Consider the following 21744-nt stretch of genomic DNA (forward strand, 5'->3'; position numbering starts at 1 on the left):
ATCGTAGGCACTGAATAAAATGGTCGCTATTATTTTTCAATGATTCAAAGATGCTATAATGTTCAATTTGATTCTTTTAAGTGTTGCATGTTATATGCTAAATTCTGAAATCCAGTCATTCCACTTTTTGGCATTTCCAGGTATGCACCTTGGCCTTTCTTCCTTCCCCCTTTTTCCCCCATCCCTGGACCATCCTAGGGAAATAGTTGATCCTCAGCAAGGGTCCTGTTGCCTTGTCTTTCAGAGAGCAGAGAGCATCAGTCCGGTTCAAGACCACTCTTATGAATACTCTTATGGATGTCCTTCGCCACAGGCCAGGATGGGTGGAAGTAAAGGAGTAAGATTCCCCCACCCCAGCCTCACCTCTCCTTCCCCTTGTCTCACTGGTCCTTGCCGCCATTCGTTTATCTCCCAGTTCCTCTGGGTGGCTATTGGGACTCATCCCAATTCATCTGTGCCAGGGGCCAACATTCATTTAGCACCCACATGGGTCAGGCACATTATTCGTTCTATCTTTGTCTTATTTAAGCCTTATAAGCATCCAGAAACATCTGATTAAGCCAGTTGCTTAAGGTCATAGAGTACATAAGTGGGATTCAAACCCAGCTCAGTTATTCCACAGCTCCATGTCATGGGGCTCCAGCCTTACATCCACATTCCAAGAGCTGTAAATTGGCAAGACAAGACATGCCCTGCCCTTAAATATGCCAGGCTCCCCTCTGCCGTGTTCCAGCAGTGTCCTGTGGCTCTCTGTAAAACAAGGAGCGCAGCCATCACAGACCTGCTGGTGGAAATCTAGTGATGACAGGTCCCGGTCTAGGGCTACTCTCCCTTGGCCACTTGCTACTTCTGTGACCTTGAACAAGTTACTGAACAAGTGACTTAAGCCTACATTTTTTTCTTCTATCCTGAGCCCTGAGGGTACTGAGATGAATACGCTTACAATGCCTGGCTAACATTAGTTTCTAGGGTTAGGGTTTGGATGCATGTAGCAGAGACCCAAAGGAAAAGAGGCTTTGACACACTGGAAGTTTACTTACCTCTCCCACTGAAGTCCAGAGGTAGGATGTTCAGAGATGGTGTGGAAATGTGGGGTCCATATGCTTCTGGCTTTCCACTCCGCTATCCCTTGAATGAGGCCCTTTTCCTCCACGGTCTCAGGCGGAGCTCCAGCCTTACATCCACATTCCAAGAGCCGTAGGTCAGAAGGAGGCAAGAAAAGACATGCCCTGCCCTTAAAGGACACAACCCAGAAGTCCCATTTCACTGGCTGAACCTTAGCCATGTGGCCACACCTAGCTGCAAGGGAATCTGGAAAATGTAGAATGGTAACTGTTGGGATTCTACTACTATAGAAAAAGGGGAGGACAACCAGCTACCCTGTCATGGTGCTCAATAAATATCTGTTGCATAACAATAGTTCAGCACTTTACATGCACAACCTCTTTGAATTATCCAGTAAACCTTCCAGGTAGGTGCTATTATTATCCCCATTTTACTGACAAGAAAACTGGACACAAAAGAGTAAAAAATGTCATGTTTGAGGTCACTCTGCTTGTATGGGCTTGTGCTAGGATTTGTACGCAGTCTGTCTGCAGAGTCCCAGGCTCACCTCTGCCCTATTCTAGCAGTCTCGCAGTGAACGAAGGAACAAATGAGCCAAAGGATGGATCCATGACTCCCACTGCCTGGTGTAACAGAGGATGGGGGAGGGCCTTGGGATGAATGAGAGGAAGGTGAGGTGACTGGCACATGAATGTGTTGTACCGGAAGGGGCTCTCTCGTCTTTTGCTCTGTGGGCTCAGGCTGTCCACTGCCCCTCCTCAGCCTTGCTCCGTGGTTTGAGGGTTTGTCTGGTGCTAATGGTGTGGGAGTCCCTGAAGCAGGTTGCTTCATGACTGATCCTAAATTGCCTCAGGGTCCTCAAATCGGGAAGGGCCAGAGGCCAGGGCCATCACACCAGACATGGCTCTATGGATGTGAGGCCTCACCCTTTTGGACCTAAACTGAGGTCTACTATCTCCAGATAGAATGAGGTCTCAGTTCAGACCATCAGCCTGTCATGCATTTGGAATAGATGTGGCCAGAGCTGTCTCTTCCCTTGCTTCCCACCAAGAAAGATGGCGTGGTACCTAGAACGGCAACAATGTCTTGTGACCCTTGGGTGATGAGCATGAGGACAACATGTGAATGATAGCAGAATGGGAAGGTAGAAGGAACCTGAGTCTCGGCTGCCCTTGTGAGCAGTTTAATGTCTTTGTGGGTGATGTAAGAGCAACTTGACTGTGATGAGCATGAAGATGATGTACAGATGAATGAACTTTCAGAATTAGAAAAGAACCCCAAATCTGCACCATGGCCTACAAAGCACTGCTTAATTGGGCCCTGCCCTACTCTTCAGCATCATCCGTGGCCTCTATCCCTCTGCTCTGGCCTTTCACATTCTTGAACCTGTTCTTTCCAACCTCAGGGCCTCGTTTCCTGCCCTTCCCTCCTCTTTACTGTTAAGACCTCAGTCAAATTATCACTTCCACATGGTGGCCTCCACCCAACATAGGTCCCTCAGCTACCCTGCCTCATGGCCTCCGACTGGATTGCTCTTGGCACATTTCACAATTCCTCATTGTAGGGTTATTTTTTTGTTGTTTCTTTGTTTATTGTTAATATTCACTGTGGTATTATATGCACCACCTGGCCAGTAGTTTTGGTTCCTCCTATGTCTTATACCCAATGATGCACCCAACATCATCTCTAACACAAAGATAACCTCAACACATGTGTGTTGGATGAATGAATGAATAATGCATTATTTATTCATTCATCCATTACTTATTCATTCATCCAAAACAAAAAGTTGGTGGAAAAGCAAGTTGTAAAAGGAAATAGTCAGGAGTGGTTCTAACCACAGGGCTTGTTCTCAGAAGCTCTGCAACTTATTGGCTGTATGAACTTGGGTGAGTTCCTCCATATCTTTCTGCCTCGGTTTTCTCATCTGTAAAATGGGCTTAATAATAGAACCGAACACTTAGGACTGCTATGAGGGTCAATGAGTTAATATTTGTCAAGTGTTTAGAACAGTGTCAAGCACATGGTAAGCAATAAGTATGAGCTATTAGAAAGTTTAAAAACATGCCAAACAATGTCACGTGCTGTAGATGAATACACACATAGGTACAAAGTAAAGCTTTGAAAACAGTCATAGAAATGATACACACCATATTCAGGCCAGTAGCTTCCTTTGGGGCAGGAAAGATGATACATGGGACTTCAGTCATATCTATTTTTTTACTTAAATATTTAGAAGTAATCATGGAGGTATTATTTTATTTCGCATCTTTTTCAAGCACCTCCACCCCAGCTCTGTATCAGATTTCATAGATTAGTCTGGTTTCTGTCCCTCTCCCTGTCATGGTGGTGAAGAATAAGGTTGGAATTTGGAGTCAGGCAGGCCTGGGTGTGAGTCCTGATGCCATGTCCTGGGTGAGCAAGCCCCCGCCTTGTCCTAGGGCTCCAGGTGTGATCCTGGTCTCTTCCAGAGCTGCTGCTCTGAGGATCGAGTAAGAAGAGGGCCTTTTGAACTCAAAGGGCCTTGCAAATGTTACCTAAGTCCACTGCTTGGTAATGTGAGCGTGGGGGTGGCACCCCCAGGATGCTACCAAGGCCCAGGCAGGTAACATGATCGGGTGAGGTTGGCCGGTTGTCATAGGCCATAGGGAGTGGTGGGGGCTGTGATCTGGAGGGTGTGCCTGTCTGACATGGATAATTATAGTGGGGATAATTATAGAATAGCAGTCTGGCCAATATGTGCCAGGAAGTAATATCTGGGCTCACTGGAAACCACCAGCCTGGATTTGGGTAGGAATGTTTCTCTGGTTGTCATTCTAGCCTGACTAACAAAGCAGGGTGTGGTCAGCAGCAGCCCACAGCCACCTCCTTGAGACTCCGAATAGACACACTGCTGCTGACCCCTGAGCTGTAGCTCCCCGGGCCCCAGACTCCCAGCAGTGCTGAGGTCCTCAGGCCATGACCTTTGTCCCACCCCACTCCCAGCGAAGGGGAGTGGGATTTCTACTGGTGTGACGTCAGCTGGCTCCGGGAGAACTTCGACCACACCTACATGGATGAACACGTGCGGATCAGTCACTTCCGAAACCACTACGAGGTGAGCTGGGCAGGCTGAGGGACCGGGTCGGTCGAGGCCTGTCACTGGTTGTAGCAATGAGCAAGAGCTAGTTTGGGGTTACACGGACCAGAGTGAAAGGTGTCAGGGACTTTGGGGTGCACGCCAGGTGGGCAATATGTGCACTGGATAGATGATGAGCTAACCAGTGAGAGGGAGTAAGGATCTAAGACCTGAGGAACAGGCCGTCTTGGGGTGGGGTTGGAGGTCACGGGCTGGGTGACGTTTCAGCAGTAGAGATGTGAGGGTCAGCTTGGATTGGGGTGCAAGGACCAAAGGAGCAGGATGCTTGCACGTGTATGGTGATCTCAGGGTAGAGACAAGTTGAACAGTTTGGAGTCTAGAGACAGGAGGGAGGTCCAGGAGGGACCAGACCACAAAGATGGAGAAGCCAGCGGTGGGAAATTTTAAAAGGTTTGTACAGCTTAGCGGTTAGAAGCAGGAACTTCGGAGTTAGACAGGCCTGGATCAAAGCCTGGCTGTGCTGCCTGTTAGCTGCATAGCTCTGGGCAACTGACTAAACCTTTCCGAGCCTCCGCTTCCTCACCTGTAAGGTGGGGAGACTGATAGAAGCGCAGGCTAAAGTTACGCTTCATCAGTCAAAGTTACTGTTATTTCTGGGCCAGACAATGGAGGCGGTGGGGGCAGTTGGGATGGGCAGGGTTGGAGGTGGAGTGGGGCTAAGGGCCTGCCCATCCCCCTGCTCAGCTGACCCGCAAGAACTACATGGTGAAGAACCTGAAGCGGTTCCGGAAACAGCTGGAGCGCGAGGCAGGAAAGCTGGAGGCAGCCAAGTGCGACTTCTTCCCCAAAACCTTTGAGATGCCGTGCGAGTACCACCTGTTTGTGGAGGAGTTTCGTAAAAACCCAGGAATCACCTGGATCATGAAGCCTGTGAGTGCCCAGGGCCAAGGACTGGGGGGAGGGGTGTCCCAGGCAGCAGAGCAGGGATCCTTCAGGGCGCACCTCAGGACAGAACCCTGCCTGGTAATTCAGCCTTAGATGCACCGCCTGCCTCCCCTGAAGGCCAACTTCACCTCCTTCTCTCTGCAGCGTGTGGACCCAGCAGCTAGGAATGCCAGTACACCGTAGGTGCTCAATAAGTACACGTGGCCCACAGGGCACCAGGGCAGGGACCCAGGGTCTTGCTGGAGCTCAGATCCCTGCCTCTCTTCCTGACGTGAAGGAAAATGGAGGCGGGGTACGGGAAGTGCGTTCTTGCACTGCCCAGGTCTCGTGGTCCTTGGGAGGAGGTCTGACCAGCCCCACTGTGAAGGTGAGGAGCCTAGACCTACTTATTCAAGCTTTTCACAAATGCTCAGCGAGCGAAGGCTGAGCCAGGATCTGCCCAGGCTCCTGATCCTCTCCCCGGCGGGGTCTGTGGGAAGGGAAGGCTGGCCTCCCCACCTGAGAGTCAGAGGGAGGAGGCTGTGAAGCTGAGCACACGGGCTTGGGCAGATGAACGCTGCAGCCGCCTGCGGATCCAGCGCCCAGCAGGCATTATCCTCTCCGACAAATGGTAGTTTGTGCTAATTGGGAACCAGCACTTGCGTATTAAGTTGATTCCTTTTCCCAGCCCACGGCCTTTACCGCTGTAATTAAGAGGAGGGATCGTGTGTGTGTGTGCGCGTGTGTGTGTGTGCGTGTGTGTGTGTGTGTGCGCGTGTGTGTGTGTGCGCGCGCGTGTGTGTGTGTGTGTGTGTGTGTGTGTGCGCGTGCGCGCGCCCACTTGCTCTCCCTCCTGAGTAGCTGAGGCACCATCTCGGGTGTAAGCGGAGTGGGTGCTTCTGGTCAGACTAGCCTGGGTTCTAACCCTGTATCTGCCACTTATGAGCGCTATGACCCTGAGCCGTCGCTCAACCCCTCTCAGTCCATTCCCTCATGGGTAAAATGGGATTAATGAGCTTGCCATTGCTGCTGGTCCCTGAACAACACTTTGAGTCGTGAGACTGTTCAGCTCAGACTTGAGAGTGAGTGGGAATTTTCTGGAGAGCTTAGTAAAGCCCCGCACCCCCACGGAGTCTGATTCCGTAGACTCGGTGTGGGACAGAGCTTGGCTGTCACTCTCGGGGAATGTAAGAACAAACCCTTGGATTTGGAATTTAAAAGTCCAGTCTAGAGTTAAAGTGCACACATCCAAACTATTTCCATCAGAGCATTCTCCCCTGCCACCGCGCAGGCCCTCTGGGCTGGCAAGACCCAGATGGTGGGGACCACCTTGCTCCTCCAGCCTCCCTGCTGGGCTGTCCGGGCCCAGGCCTGTCTGTCAGCCCCTCTGTGGCTGCAGGGCTGGTTGGCACTTCATTCAGGGCCATGAGTCTGGGCCCCCTGGGCTGTTCTCAGCTTGGGAGCCTCTTTCCAAACTGTAGGACAGGAAGAACCACATTGTAACTTCTGTTTTATGAACCGGACCTTGTCACACTTTTTCACTGATATGCCTTAAGAGTCGGGATGCTTTGGGTATCAAATAACCGGGGACCCAGCTAACAGCAGCTCAAATAAGAGGGCAGGGGTTCTGGACTGTTCTCATGCCTTGGGCCTCCAGCATCCGGTGCAACGCGTGGACTCCGGCACAGGGTAGTGTTTCTGAAAGCATCAACAGAGGATATTTGATTATAAAAGACAGCAACTATATTGAAAACAGTTATCAGACTGCTAGTCTGGGTCCTCTGAGAAACAGATGCCAAGACAAGATTCAACATGCCAGAGTTTTGCCTGTGAAAGGGGAGGGGGGAGTGGGAGGCTCAGAAAGCTGTCAGACCCCAGTGAGGGAGGAAGGTTGGGGGAGGGGGGGCTCCTACCCTGCCGCAGCCTAAGGAAAGTTCCACAAGGTTGAGGGGAGGCTCCTGTCTCCCAGGAGGGGCCAGCCTTCGGGACCCTACAGTCCTCAGGGGTTGCCTGGACCCTGAGTGAGGCCTGGCAAGCACAGGGTGGACTTCCCCCGCCCCTGGGGCTCTCCATCAGTCGCTCTCCTGCAGGCGGAGGCCTGCGAGTGCATTCTGGCGGCCACCACACAAACTATTAGAATATTCTTTATGCTCTAGTAATATATGTGCTGTTCATGAACAATTAAAGAGAGTCTAACAGCAGGCCCAATAGTTACCATAATCTCAAAGTCATCATGAGCATAAACAATGTCTGAGATACCTGCAACAATGATAGTGCGATGTGCAATACTAACTGTGACTTCTTTTGAGAGCAGCATCACAGATATGCCAATACTGCTACGATTCAGTAGACTTGGTGTGGGACAGAGCTTGGCTGTCACGCTCAGGGAACACCCGAACACACCCTTGGGTTTGGAATTTAAAAGTCTGTGAGACTTTTCAATGTTATGATGATAGGTTGACTCCAGGATGGTTAGCTGAGCAGCTTGACATCGCCCTCAATCCCCATCCCAGTGGCTGGCTGCCCCTCTCAGCCACAGCATGGCTGCCGCAGCTCTGGCTTCACCTCCTCACACCTTCACCCGCCACAGTAATGAAGGGACACTCTAGCCTCGTGTCCCTTTTGAAAAGGACACACACTTCCCAGGAGTCCATGCAGCAGACTCCCTCTGGCATCCGGCTGGCCCATGTAGGACCACCGTGAGGGCTCAGACCTCCCGGAGGGAAGGGCCACCATGAGGAGGCGATCCAAATGGGGCTCTGTCGGCAGGGGAAAAAGGGGGTGGTTGCCGGGGAGACCACCGGCCACATCTGCAGCACCAGATAAATGCCACACAATGAATGTCACATGATGAATGGCCCCCACGGGCCAGGCAGAGGGCAGCAGGGGGTGGAGGGCTGTGAGTGGCCACAGGTGGCGCAAAATCAAAGTATGGTTCATTCTAATAATCCATATATCGTTTTCCAGTCCATAACATGCCTTCTTATAGAAATACTTTCCTCCCACATGACCAAGTAAGAGCGATACTGCCCGAGTCGCACCACGTTCGCTGTGTACCCGGGCCTTTTGCGGGAGGTGCCTGCGCGCCGGGCTTGTGAAGTACAGATTTAACTACCCTGCATCTGTCACTTGAATAGAGTGTTTGGCCTCTCTGTTCCTTGGTTTCTTGACTGAAAAATGGGGACAAGGTGCTACATTACTAGTAGGTTTTTCTTTTAAAGCTTTAAGGAGGTAGCGTGTGTAAATCCTGGCACAGAGGAAACATCTGAGGAGTGTTAGCTGCTGGTCGGACCGTTGTTGTGAACCGTTTCCCTAAAGTCAGTGTCTGGTTCTACTGCTGCAGCCCCAACGCAGGGGCTTGAGCAGCACTGTGTCTTATTCAGCTCCTGAGCCTCCAGTTTGGGCAGCGTTCCACAGCAAAGGCTCGTGGCTGCTCCGATACCTACAGGGCCGGTCCCCCGAGGGCTGGCAAGGTGGGAGCTCAGCCAGGCTTGAGGCCTGGAATGCTCCGTTGTCCTCCATGTGGGCCTCTCCATGCGACCCAAGCTTCCTCACAGCATGGTGGCTGGGTTCCCAGGTGGCCATCCCCAAAGAGCAAGCTGTGTGGATGCTGCATTGCCTTTATGTCCCAGCATTGGAAGCCACACAGCGTTGCTTCTGCCATACTCAATTAATGGAGACTGTCTTAAAGGCTTGCCCAGATTCAAGGGGAGAGGACACTGACTTTACCTCTTGATGGTGAGTGGGGGTAGCAAGGCTCTGGAAAAACACAGGGGGCTGGAAATATTGTTGTGGGTTTTTGGGTTGTTGTTGTTTTGTTTTGTTTTTTTGGTGGTTTTTTTTTTTTTTGGGCGGGGGGGGGGAATAGCAGTCTGCTGGAGTTAAGATGATTTCCAGTCTTAACTACCCAGATATATCACCATGTAGCAAATTTATTTTCCACTCTTTAGGATTACTCCCTTAGGAGGTTAGTTACTAACAATTCTTTAAAAAATAACACCATTTCATTATCTCAGATAACAAGAAAGCTAAACTAGAAAATTCCAGGTTTGGGGGTGTGCTCAACAATGCCATTAACACATTGTATGCGGGAAACGTATTTATACGTTTTACGTATTTATACGTTCTACCAGTGTAGTAGAGTGCGGGACACGTATTAATACGTTTTTTATAGACTAGCGGTAGAATGTGGGTAACGAATAAATGCGTAAACTAAAGTTATCATAATTTTACTGAACGTTGCCATTTGCGCAAAAAATTAGCAAAAATGGCCCGCGCCACCTGTTAGCGCGCGATAAAACTGCCCGCAAACAATGTGTTAAAAGCCCAGGTTCCTTCTCTTTGTTCACTCTGCATCCTCAGTGTGTTGGCTTTGTGTCATCAGACTTGTCATCTCCTCAGTGTGAGATGGCTGCTGCAGTAGCGGCATCATCTCCTTAGCCCAGTGGTTCTCAACCTTCCTAATGCCGCGACCCTTTATACAGTTCCTCATGTTGTGGTGACCCCCAGCCATAAAATTCTTTTCGTTGCTACTTCATAACTGTAATTCTGCTACTGTTATGAATCGTAATGTAAATATCTGACATGCAGGATGTATTTTCATTGTTACAAACTGAACATAATTAAAGCATAGTGGTTAATCACAGAAACAATATGTAATTACATATGTATTTTCTGATGGTCTTAGGTGACCCCTGTGAAAGGGTTGTTTGACCCCCAAAGGGGTCATGACCCACAGGTTGAGAACCGCTGCCTTAGACTGTAATATTTGAAGAAAGAAGGAAAGAAGCCAAGCATTTCTTTCTCTCTCTCCCTCTCTGCTCCCTCCCTTCCCATCTCCCTCCATACACATTTCTTTCCCCCTCCTCTCTCTCTCTTTTCTCCTCCTCTTCCTCTGTTTTCCCTCCCTTGTCAACCCCAATGTGTTTTTAAAAAATATTTTTATTGATTTCAGAGAGGAAGGGAGAGGGAGAGAGAGAAACATCAATGATGAGAGAATCATTGATTGGCGGCCTCCTGCACGGCCCACACTATGGATCGAGCCTGTGACCCAGGCATGTGCCTTGTCCAGGAATCGAACCGTGACCTCCTGGTTCACAGGTCAATGCTCAGCCACTGAGCCAGGCAGCCATCAACCCCAATGTTTTTAACAAGGAGGAAAATCTTTCTCAGAACCCCAAAGCTCCAACCAGATGTCTCCTTAGGTCTCACCGGCCAAAACATGGTTTCTACTAGCTGCAAGGGAGGCTGGGAAAACAGGTATCTGGTGTTTCCAGCTCCAAGGTGAGAGGTGGGTTTGCCAGCCAGGAAGAAGAGGAAGGGGAAGGCAGCCAAGAGTGGAGGCAAGCTTCCTACATCAGAAGTTATAAACCTTAAAAAAAAAACCCACCTTTTAAACTGAAGTTTAATACAACAGAACACGTCCACCTTATACAGGTGTAGCTTGACAAATCTTCACAAAGTGAACACGTTTGAATAACCAGTACTCAGACCCTACACAGAGCATTAACAGCCCCCAACAGCTCCCCTCAGACCCTCTCCACTCACCATCCCCCAGGCCACTCTGACCATGGATTTGTTTGCCTGCTTTTGTACTTTATCTAGTTGGAATCACATAGTATGGCTACACTGTGTCTGGTTTCTCTCCCTCAACATCACGTTCATGATATTCATCCGTACTGATGTGGTTAAATGTAAATTATGCTTTACCATTGTTTACTGTTCTATGAAGTGAACATCTGTCTACGTGGGAGTTTTGAGGTTGGAGCCATTATGAATTGTGCTGCGTGGACGTTCCTGCACATGCCCGGGGTGCCCATGTGCCTGCGTAGGCCACGGGGGTGCCTGTGTTCAGCTTTCGTGGATGCTGCCCAAGAGTTTCCAAGCCACCTATACGCCTCTCAGCATATGTGAGAGTTCCGGTTCCTCCACATCCTCACCAGCACCTGACATTGCCTGTCTTCCGTTTCAGTCCCTTGGGGAGTGTGTAGTGGTGCCATCCTGCAGTTGTCATTTGCATGGTTCTGCAGACCGATGAGTTGAGTGCCTCTTCGTTGTTTACATTGGATTATCCCCTTCTGTGAAGTGATTGTAAATCTTTTGTGTGGCCATGAACTCTTGGGAGCCTTGAAGCACACTGATGATTAGTTGCGTTCCAAAACAGCTGTGCATGTTGCAGCCCCTGAGCCACCATAGTGCTCCGCAGTGTTTGGACACCCCGTCTTCTGGGCACACACAACCCTGAACCAGGGTGCACATCACAGCAGGCCGAGAAGACCGGCTTTCAGCTCCCACTGCCCCCATGACTGGGACCCCTTCGTGCAGGGCGCCACCTGTACAGCCGCGCCTGACAACTCTGCCTGCCCCTGCATTGTACGGAGAGCCCCACAGTGGCCAGCGGGGCCATGATCAGAGAACAGAGAGAAATGAGAGTTTTTCCTCCAGCATAAAGGCCTTTATGCTGGAGGAAAAAAATGACATGGGGGGACCTGCTCAGCAGCTGAAGATAACTAAAGGACCCAGGAATCAGATTCGTCCTAGGAGGCCCTAGAAGCCAGAGCCAGGCAGGCAAAATTTAGCTCAAAACACGTTAGGCCGGGAAAACTTCACGAGGTTATTGCTAGAGCATAATGCCCAGCACACAGTAGACACCTACTATATACCTTTTGGATGACTGCCTAATAGAGCTACTCTGCAACAAATGGGCTGTGTTGCGATGTAGGGGGAGTGAGCTCCCTGGCCCTGTGGAGGTGCAAGGCCAGGCAGGTGGCCACGGTAGAGGATGTCACAGGAGGAAGTAATGCCTCTGGTGCTGACTTACAGATTCTCCCAGCCCCTTGACTCTGTGAAGCTATGAATTATCCATGCTGGCATTCGGCGAAGGCAGACTGATTTCAGTATTCGCCGAAGGAAAACCTAATTAGGAAGGCAAATTGATTTCCAAAAAAAGAATTGGATGATATGTTCCCAGGACTGTTAGAAATGGGTTTTTAATCATCTGCTCTTTTGTATTATTCATGCAGTTGATGCCTTTGTGAGCTAAACTGGCCTCTCCCTTTCCCCTCTGCTTCTCCCTCCTTCCAGGCATAGCACCTTCTCTGTTCCATTTCCTTCAGGGCTGGGCTGGGCCATTCCTCTGGGGAGAGCAGGAGGCCCATGAGGGAGATGGAGACAGAAATGCTGGGCAGGGGCCCCGGCATAGGGGTACACAAGGACCACAAAGAGCAGAATGCTGACCTTTCTGCATCCACCCCCACCCCAGGTAGCCCGGTCCCAGGGGAAGGGCATCTTCCTATTCCGGAGGCTGAAGGACATCATGGACTGGAGGAAGGTGAGCTTGCCTCTCCCCCTTCCTCCCTAAACTCTCTGTGCTCACTGGGACAAGGAGCCTCTCTTTCCCACCCTGAAAACTTGAAGGGCTGGCAGAGAAGTTCTGCCCATGGGTCTTCCCATGGTAAGTCTCTGGAACCAGATTGCCTGCGTTCAAATGCTGATCCTGCCTCACAATAGCTGTGTGACCTTGGACAAGTTACTACACCTCTCTGTGCCCAACTAAATGAGGGATAGGTAGTAACAACACCTGCTGAGAATGCAATTAGTTAATGTGCCTAAAACCTGAGAACATTGCATTACCAGGACCTCCGGCTCACCCAGCTGGGGGGGGAGTTTGGTTAACTGCCCCTCGGTCCTAGTTCCCTCTTCCCCCATCATGTCCCAAGACATGATTCAGTAGAAATCCTTGTTCCAATCTTGCCTCCACTACTCAGAAGCTCTGTGGTCTTGGGAAAATTGCTGAACCCCTCTGAACCTTAGAGATGGTGATAGTGCAGGATGGGTGAGAAGAGCAAGGTGATCAAACTCCTACACATCAGCACCTGCTGCACTAGCAGGCTCATAGCAGGCGCTCAGTGAATGAATTTCCTCCCTCCACCGTGTGTCCTGAGTCCTTCCAGGAGACTATCAGGGCACTGCTGGGAAGAAGCTCGCCAGCTTGGAGGCCCAGCAGGCCCGGGGTGCTGTCAATCCCCCTGGCAGCCACGTGAGTACATATGTGGGGCGTCCGGGTTCCAAGAAGGGAAGGCCTCGGGCCACCCTTGGGACCAGAACCCCTGGGTTTCAGGGCTCCCTGCCACTGGTCTGTTCTGTGACCTCACCAGGTGTGTGAGGCTTGCCTTTGGGCCTCCGTGCCCTCACCCAGTGACTCTGCGGGGAACAGTGTGAGTGGCAAGGGCTGTGCGGGCGGAGGCGCTGCGCACGTGTGTGCGCGATCATCGCTGTCTTCAGAGGAGGGAGAGGAATGTCCCTGGGGCCTGTGTGGTGCTCTAGGCATCACTGACCAATGGAACTTTCTACAGGGGGAATGGTGTACACCTGTGCTTCCCGATGTGGTGACCACCAGCCACGTGTTGACTTTGGCAAAAAATGTGGCTAGTGCGACTGAAGGACTGGGTTTCTAATCTGTTTCCTTCTTTATTGTGGCACATAAAACTTACCATTTTAACCATATTTAAGTATACAGTTTTGTGACATTAATTCCCCTTACATTGTTGTGCAACCATCACCATCTTTGAAAAAAAAATTTATATATAAATATATATATATATATATATATACATATATATATATGTATATATATATATATTTATTTATTTCAGAGAGTTAGGGAGAGGGAGAAAGATGGAAACATCAGTGATGAGAGAGAATCATTGACTGGCTGCCTCCTGCACGTCCCCCACTGGGGATCAAGCCCACAACCTGGGCATGTGCTCTGACTGGGAATTGAACCGTGATCTCCTGGTTCATAGGTCGATGCTCAATCACTGAGCCACATAGGCCCAGCACCACCAACCGTCTGCTGAATGTTTTCATCTTGCCCAACTGACACTGTACCCATTAAACAGTAACTCTCCATTTCCCCCCTCTGGCCAGCCCTTGGAGGCCACCTTTCTACTTCCTGTCTATATGAATTTGATTCATCTAGGTACCTCGTTCAAGTGGAAGCATACCATATTTGTCCTTTTGTGTCTGGCTTCTTTCACTTAGCATGATCTCTTCAAGGTCGTCCTTGCTGTAGTATGTAAATTCACTTTCTTTTAACCAGTTTAAATGTACATAGCCACGTGTGGCCAGTGGCTGCCCTATCGGGTTAAATGCCAGGTTCTGGACCCAGTCTGTGTGGGTCCACTTCCCAGCAGCACCACTGACCAGCATGTCACCTTGGGCAAGTCACTCCCCCTCTCTGTGTTTCAGTTTCTCATCTGTAAAATGGGGTAACATTAGAATTTCCCTGATAGGGTTGATATACCCCAAGTAGAGTGCCTAGTACACAGGATATGCTCAATAAATGTTTATTATTATTGCTATAACTAGGACTCAAAAAGTTCGGATGACCAGAAAGAAGAAATTCCGGTGGAGAACTACGTAGCGCAGCGTTATATCGAAAACCCCTATCTGATCGGAGGTGAGGTGACTGTATGCTCCCTGCTCTTCCACGGCAGGGCCCCCCAGTCAGTCAACAAGCCTTGGCTAGCAGCCTACCCACCGAGGGCTTGGCCTGGCACCGGGCGTGGCCTGATGCAAAGATGGAGCTCTGTCCTGCACTCTCCCACCTCCTTGCTGTTGCCTGTGCCGCTCCTCTGCCTGGCATGCTTTTCCCACTCCCTCTGTGGTTCACTAAAATTCCCCTCATTTTTCAAGAACCAACTCATTCATGCGTTTATCCAACAGATATTTATAAAGAACCTACTCAGTGCCAGCCACTGTCCTGAGTGCTGGCTGCCCCAGATGAGCAGACAGCATTAAACCAGAAACAAACCAATCAGCGAGTGCCACGGAGTGGGGCGCTGGGACAGAGAGTGAGGGAGGGCCTCTCTGAGGAGGTGACGGGTGAGCTGAAACCTGAATGACAACTAGGAGTCACCCGTGGGTAGATTTGGAGGGAGAGGGAACTGCAGGGGCCTAGGGCCCAAGGTGAGTCTGTCAGTGGTTGTGGGTTCCATGAAGCCAGATGGCCTGGGTTCAAATCCTGGCCTTGCCACTGACAGCTGTATGACCTTGGGCAAAGTTATTTCACTTTGTTCATTTTGCCTAAACACCCTTTCTTCCTGTTTTTAAATAACAGCATCATTGAGATCTATTCACACACCACACAATGCATCCAGCAGGCGCGTACAACACAGTGGTTTTGATTATGTTCACACACCCTGGTCCCCTCCCATAAAGCCTTTGCAGATTCCCCCAGGGCGTCTGCACATCTGCTTTTCCCACACGGGGTCTGTAAAATGCAGGCATGTCAGGCTGTGTGTGAGGAGGGGCGTGACTCTGGAGGGTCTCGTCACCTGAGAGGGCCAGGTGCTGGAAGGGGCATTAAATACTGTTCATCCACCTGCCTCCGCTCAGCTCCTTGGATACTGTTCTTCTCCAGGGCAGCCCTGGGGTCTCTCCTCCTCCCTCCCCTTTCTCCCCCAGTGGCCCACCCTCTCCCTGTGCTTCTCCCAGCTTTCGGTGGAGACCTTGCCTCCACACCCCAAGTCCTGAGCATCCCCTCCTGGGCATCTCCCAGCTGCTGAAACCCCATACGCCTAAAATCCAGCCCTGTCCTCCCACACCATCTGGTTCACTCTCTAGCCCTCCCGTCTAGGGGTACAGCCCCAGCCTCCCCTTGTTGCTAAGCCAGAAGCCAGAGACCTTTCCGGGTTTGTCCCTCTCTCCCCCTCCCACGTCCGGTTCTCCACCAAGCTCCCAGCTCTTGAATCTGTCTGGCCACCTGCATCCCTGCCCTGCCACTGTCCTCTCTCCCGGACAACTGTGCTGGCCTCCTCCCTGGTGCCCGCTGCTGCCCTGGTCCCCGCTGCTGCCCTGGTCCCCTCTGCTCCCCTCTAACACAGGAGCCAGAGGCATTGGACACCCTTCAGCGGCTTTCCACGGCGGGGGAGGGGCTGGTTGAAACAAAATCCAAAAATTGCACATGACCTGGCTCCTGCTAACCCCGCCTCCCTCCACTCTGCTCTTGGACCAAGGTCTTTGACCGCCCTGGGCCTCTGGTCATGCAGTTTCTCCTGCCTGGGGGAGGGGGGCACCTTGGACTTTCTGTGTTTTTTATTGGGATTCATATCAGTGGGTCCACTGCCACATCCCCCAAACCTAGCACAGTGCCTGGCAATCAGTGTTTGCTACATGAATTATTTCCTTGCCTCACAGGCCGCAAGTTTGACCTGCGTGTCTACGTGCTGGTGATGTCGGTGAGGAACTAAGACAAGTGCCCTCCTCCAGTGGTGGGTGAGGGGCAGCTGGACTCAGAGACAGGGGGCAAAAGCCATTCTGGGGGCACCTGTGTGAGCTTGTCTGACTGTCTGCCTGGAAGAGTGCAGGGGGACCTCTGAGGGTGGGTGGGGCTGGTAAATGGATCGAAGTTGTACCATCTTAGACGCCCCAGCATCTGGAATTGCCCCCCCGCATGTCCTTTTTTATTCATTCTGTCATTCATGGTAACCGCAACTAACATTTATTGAGAACCTACTCAGTCCCAGGCCCTGATATTTAGCATGTTTTATCTTCTTCAGTCCTCTGCTAGCCAGGGAGGTAGGCTCTATTACTCATTTTACGGATGAGGACACAGATAACAGGGTTGAGTGACTTGCTCAGGGTCACGCAGCTGGTGAGAGCTGGGATTAGAATCCAGGCAGCCTAGTTCCAGAACCTAGTCTCTTACTCAAGGAGTTGCTATGCTCCCTGCACCCATTAATTTATTTTTTTAAAATGTTGTTTTTATTGATTTCAGAGAGAGGCAGGGAGAGGGACAGAGAAATAGAAACATCAGTGATGAAAGAAAATCATCGATTAGCTGCCTCCTGCACGCCCCCTACTGGGGATCGAGCCTGAAACCCCAGGATGTGCTCTGACCTAGAATTGAACCATGACCTCCTGGTTCATGGGTCATGCTCAACCACTGAGCCACACTGGCCAGGCCATTCATTCATTCATTCATTCAACAAACATTTAAACCTCATGGTGCACTACTCTATGTTGGGTATGAGGAGATAAGCTCACCCACTGTCCAATGGGAGCTATGGACACACCCTGAGGTGGGGGTGTCACACTTGGGGGTGAGCAGAGAAGCCCATTAATTTTGTTTTCTTCTGCATCTTGCCCCGGCCCTGCCCAGAGAAAGAGGGGGGTAGAATCAGAGGAAGCTGATATTTGAGCAGATTCTGGAAGGGTGATGTGGGAAAGAAGGAAAGACCCGCCAGGTGGAGGGAACAGCAGGTACAAAAGCTAGTAAGTGTGAAAGTACACGTATTTATTCCCCGCCCTTTTGTCTTCCTCCGGCCCCACCTTCACAGTACATCCCGCTGCGGGCCTGGCTGTACCGGGATGGCTTCGCCCGCTTCTCCAACACCCGCTTCACACTCAGCAGCATTGACGACCAGTGTATCCTGGGACCCGCCTCCCCACCCCCCATGCGGCCTTCCCTTCCTGTCCTTTGGGGTCCGGAGAGAGCTCGTCCATTCCACAGGTGTGTGCTGAGCGCCTGCTGAATGCCACGCTCTGGTCTGGGCACAGGAGAGCTTCCAGTCTTGTGGGGGCGGGAGGTCCCGCAGTGGTCTGCTCCATTCAGCTCATCCCACACAGTCTGCTTGATGGTCCTGTTGGTGGTGTGCCTGCCATTCGCCTGGATTGGTATTCATCGGATCTCATTCACATCTATTAGCATTCATAGGATGGGACAGTTTGAGCCCCCTTGGAGAGCGTTTGCATCCTTTCACATCCTTTTCTTCAGTGCCTCGTCACTGGCTCACTCATTCACTCAAACACAATGCTATTTTCACCCACCTCATTGGCAGGGACCAAAGACTTGATGGGACTCTGTGCTGGCAAGGTTGGGAGGATACATACGCTATTGGTGCGAGTGTACATTGGTGCCCTGTGAGGAGGCAATCGGGAAAACGTCTACTGAAAGACAAATGCACATCCCTTCTGACCCAGCAATTCTTCTGGCTCTTTCTCCCACAGGTACACTCACACTGTAGGAAAATGGAGGTTTAAAGGTCAGTCACTGTACAACCTGTTTGTGAGAGTGAAAGAATAGGAAACAACTAGAGCAGTGGTTCATTTACACAATGGAATACTAGGTAGCTGTTAAAAAGGAATGGGGGAAATGCTTTATGTACTGATATGAAATAATCTCCAAGCTGTATCATTAATTGGGGGGAACGAGTATAGATCTCTGAGAAAAGTACACTCCCATCATGTTAAAAATATCGCTATGCTTTTATCTGTGCATAGACATCTCTGAAAGGATGCACAAAAATCTGGAACCAGAAGTTGCCTTCGGGAGGAGAAATGGGTGGGTGTGCAGGAGCTATTTCCTTATATACATCCTTATACCTTTTGACTTTTGAATCATGTTAATCTATTATCTGGTTAAAATATCAACAACAAAAAAATGTTTTTAAGCCCGGCCGGTGTGGCTCAGTGGTTGAGCATCAACCTATGAACCAGCAGGTCATGCTCAATCCCCTGTGAGGGCTCATGTCCAGTTTTCGGGCTCGATCCCCATGGGGGACAGGAGGCAGCCCGTCAGTGATTCTCTCTCGTCATTGATGTTCTCTCCCTTCCTCTGGGAAATCAATAAAAATATTTTTTAAATGTTTTTAAGATTTTTAGACCTGAGCATCAGATAAAAAGGGGTAAACAATACAGGAATATTCAGAGATAAATCAGCAGGACTGGATTGCCTGCATATGGGAGAGATGGGAATGGAAGGTGAGGCTGCTGGGCTTCTGATTTGGGTGATGCAGCTAATGCTTTTAGCCAATTCACAGCTCTCGGCCTTCATTTCGTCATTCAATTAAGAGTCTGTCCAAGGTAATGCGTTTGCCTTGACTGCATGTTAGGGTGGGAGTAGGCCCTCCTGAGAATTTTTTATAATTTTTTTCTACTTTACCAACTTCAACATTTCCTGTGTGTGTGTGTGTTCTTGTTTTTTTGTAAATCTAACAAGCATTTATCAGATGCAAGCCATCAAATTTATTTTAGTTTCATTTTCATTTTCCATGTTGTTTTCATTTTGTTTTGTTTTTAATTAAAATTAAATGATGCAGGTAATGTGCTTGGAACGGTGCCAGGCCCAGAGTGGCTACTGGGGACAAGGAGGGGTACGCTCTCCCCTTTCAGAGTGTTTGCAGATCTCCAGGCACCGTGGGCCCTTATCAAACAAAGCAACGCCGGCACAGGTTTCTATTGAATGCAGCTTTGCTGTTTTCCCAGCGAGTGACTGTATGCCATTTTCCATCCCTTCTAATTGTTTTTAACTTTTAATATTGAAAGATTTTAAAAATATTTTAAAACTGTAGAAAAGACTATAACAGAAATCCATGCATCTACCATCAGACCGAACAGATATTAATATTTTGCCACATTTGCTTCAGATATTACATACCAACTTTTAAAATAATAAACCGACTTTGAATCACAAAACATTAATATATTTTTACCCTGACTTTTATAATTATGCATACAAATATAGTTTGATATATATTGTTTATACATAAACTAGTCAATATATATACATATATGCACACAAAATACAAAAATATTCACCTCAACACTGAAATAGTAAAAAGTAGAAACAGCCTGGCTGGCGTGGCTCAGTGGTTGAGCATCGACCTATGAATCAGGAGGTCAGGGTTCGATTTTTTTATTGATTTCAGAGAGGAAGGGAGAGGGAGAGAGAGATATAAACATCAATGATCAGAGAGAATCATTGATTGGCTGCCTCCTGCATGCCTCACTCACTGGGGATCAAGCCTGCAACCCGGGCATATGCCCTGACCAGGAATCGAACCTGGTTTGATTGACCTCCTGGTTCATAGTCGATCTCAACCACTGAGCCACACTGGACAAGCTAAACATCTTTTCATGTGCTTGTTGGTCATTTGTAAATCTTTGGGAAAATGTCTACTCGAAGTCTTAGACCTCTTTTAAATTGGATTATTTGTCTCTTTAATTGTTGAGCTGTAAGAGTTCTTTACCTATTTTTTAATACTACTTCTTAGATACATGACGTACAAATATCCTTTTCAATTTGTGGGTTGTCCTTTATTTTTAAGGACTTTTTTTTAATTAGCATTTTTAGGTTCATAGCAAAACTGAGAGGAAGCAGTGGTTCTCAACCTGTGGGTCGCGAAAAATGAAAATACATCCTGCATATCAGATATTTACATTACGATTCATAACAGTAGCAACATTACAGTTATGAAGTAGCAATGAAAATAATTGTATGGTTGGGTCACAACATGAGGAACTGTATTAAAGGGTCGCGGCATTAGGAAGGTTGAGAACCGCTGGTAGAGATTTCCCACATACTCTGCCTCCTACACACACATAGCCTCCCCTGTTATCAGCATTCCCCATTAATTAGTTACAATGGATAAACCCACATTGACACATCATAATCACCCAAAGTCCATCATTTACATTAAGGCTGCACCTTCTGTGGGTTTGGACAGATGCACAATGACGCGTATTCATCGTTGCTGTATCATACAGAGTATTTTCACCGCCCTAAAAATCCTGTGCTCCACCTTTTCACTTGCTGGATAATGTTCTTTGAAACACAAAATTTTTTTGTTTTGGGGTGTGTGTGTGTGTGTGTGTGTGTGTGTGTGTTTTAATTCTCACTCGAGAATATTTTTTGCATTGATCTTTAGAGAGAAAGTGGAAGGGAGGGAGGAAGGGGAGAGAGAGAGAGAAAGAGGGGAATATCAAAGTGAGAGAGACATATAGGCTGGTTGCTTCCCACATGTGTCCTGACTGAGGGCTGGGGATCAAACCTGCAACAGAGGTACGTGCCCTTGACCAGGAATCAAATCCTCAACCCTTTGGTCTGCAGGTTGGTGCTCTAACCACTGAGCAACCAGCCATAGCTAAAGCACAAAAGGGTTTAATACTGATGAAGTTCAACTTATTTACTCTTTCTTTTGTCACTCATGCTTTTGGTGTCACATCTAAGGAGCCCTGACTAACCCAAGGTCATTGCTTATTTCTATATTTTATTCTAAGAGAGTTAAAGTTTTAGCTCTTATATTAAGTCCAAGATACAGTTGGAGTTAATTTTTGTCTGTAGTATGAGGAAGGGGTCCAACCTTATTCCCTTGCATGTGCATATTCAGGTGTCCTGGCCCATTTAGTGCTTGCCCCCGTTGAACTGCCTTGGCACACTTCTCAAAAGTCAGTTGACCATAAACCTAAGAGCTGTTTTTATTATTTAGTGGTTTGCTATGTGCTTATTCTTTTGCAATCGAGATAGAAGAACTCTCAGACAAATGTGAAAAAAATGTTTTTGGAAATCTCTAAAGAAGACATTCGAGAACAATGGTGCTAACGAGGATGCCCGCCTTCCTCTGCGCTTCGTGCAGCCAACGGGGAGCAACACATGTTTTAGGGGAATTACACTTGGCTTAGTTCCCTAGAGCCTCTACCTCCCAGTAAGTCCTGGAGAAAGTTACACCTTATGGTCATTTCATGAGGTGAAATGCAGTCGGGGCGGGAGGGTGTTGGTGGAGGGTGTTCTGAACGGCTGTCCCTTACTTAACCTCTCTGAGCTTCAAGTTCTCTTCTTTGAGATGGGAATAATTTGAAGAACAAATGAGATGATTTGCGTGAAATGCTCTGTA

General features: G+C 49.1%; 1 protein-coding gene across 1 annotated transcript in view; it reads left to right on the plus strand.

Annotated features, from left to right (window-relative positions):
* The first annotated feature begins 250 nt into the window (after positions 1-250).
* Positions 251-21744, plus strand: part of TTLL9 (tubulin tyrosine ligase like 9) — a 31485-nt gene continuing 9991 nt past the window's right edge. Inside the window, exons 1-7 of the mRNA XM_081096757.1 lie at positions 251-337; positions 4051-4162; positions 4889-5074; positions 12330-12398; positions 14438-14528; positions 16268-16308; positions 17410-17497. Coding sequence (XP_080952883.1) covers positions 282-337; positions 4051-4162; positions 4889-5074; positions 12330-12398; positions 14438-14528; positions 16268-16308; positions 17410-17497 — 643 coding nt within the window. The 5' untranslated portion in view covers positions 251-281. The remainder of the gene's footprint in view (positions 338-4050; positions 4163-4888; positions 5075-12329; positions 12399-14437; positions 14529-16267; positions 16309-17409; positions 17498-21744) is intronic.

The sequence above is a fragment of the Myotis nattereri genome (assembly GCF_964212035.1).
Source record: "Myotis nattereri genome assembly, chromosome: 8".
Lineage (NCBI taxonomy): Eukaryota > Metazoa > Chordata > Mammalia > Chiroptera > Vespertilionidae > Myotis > Myotis nattereri.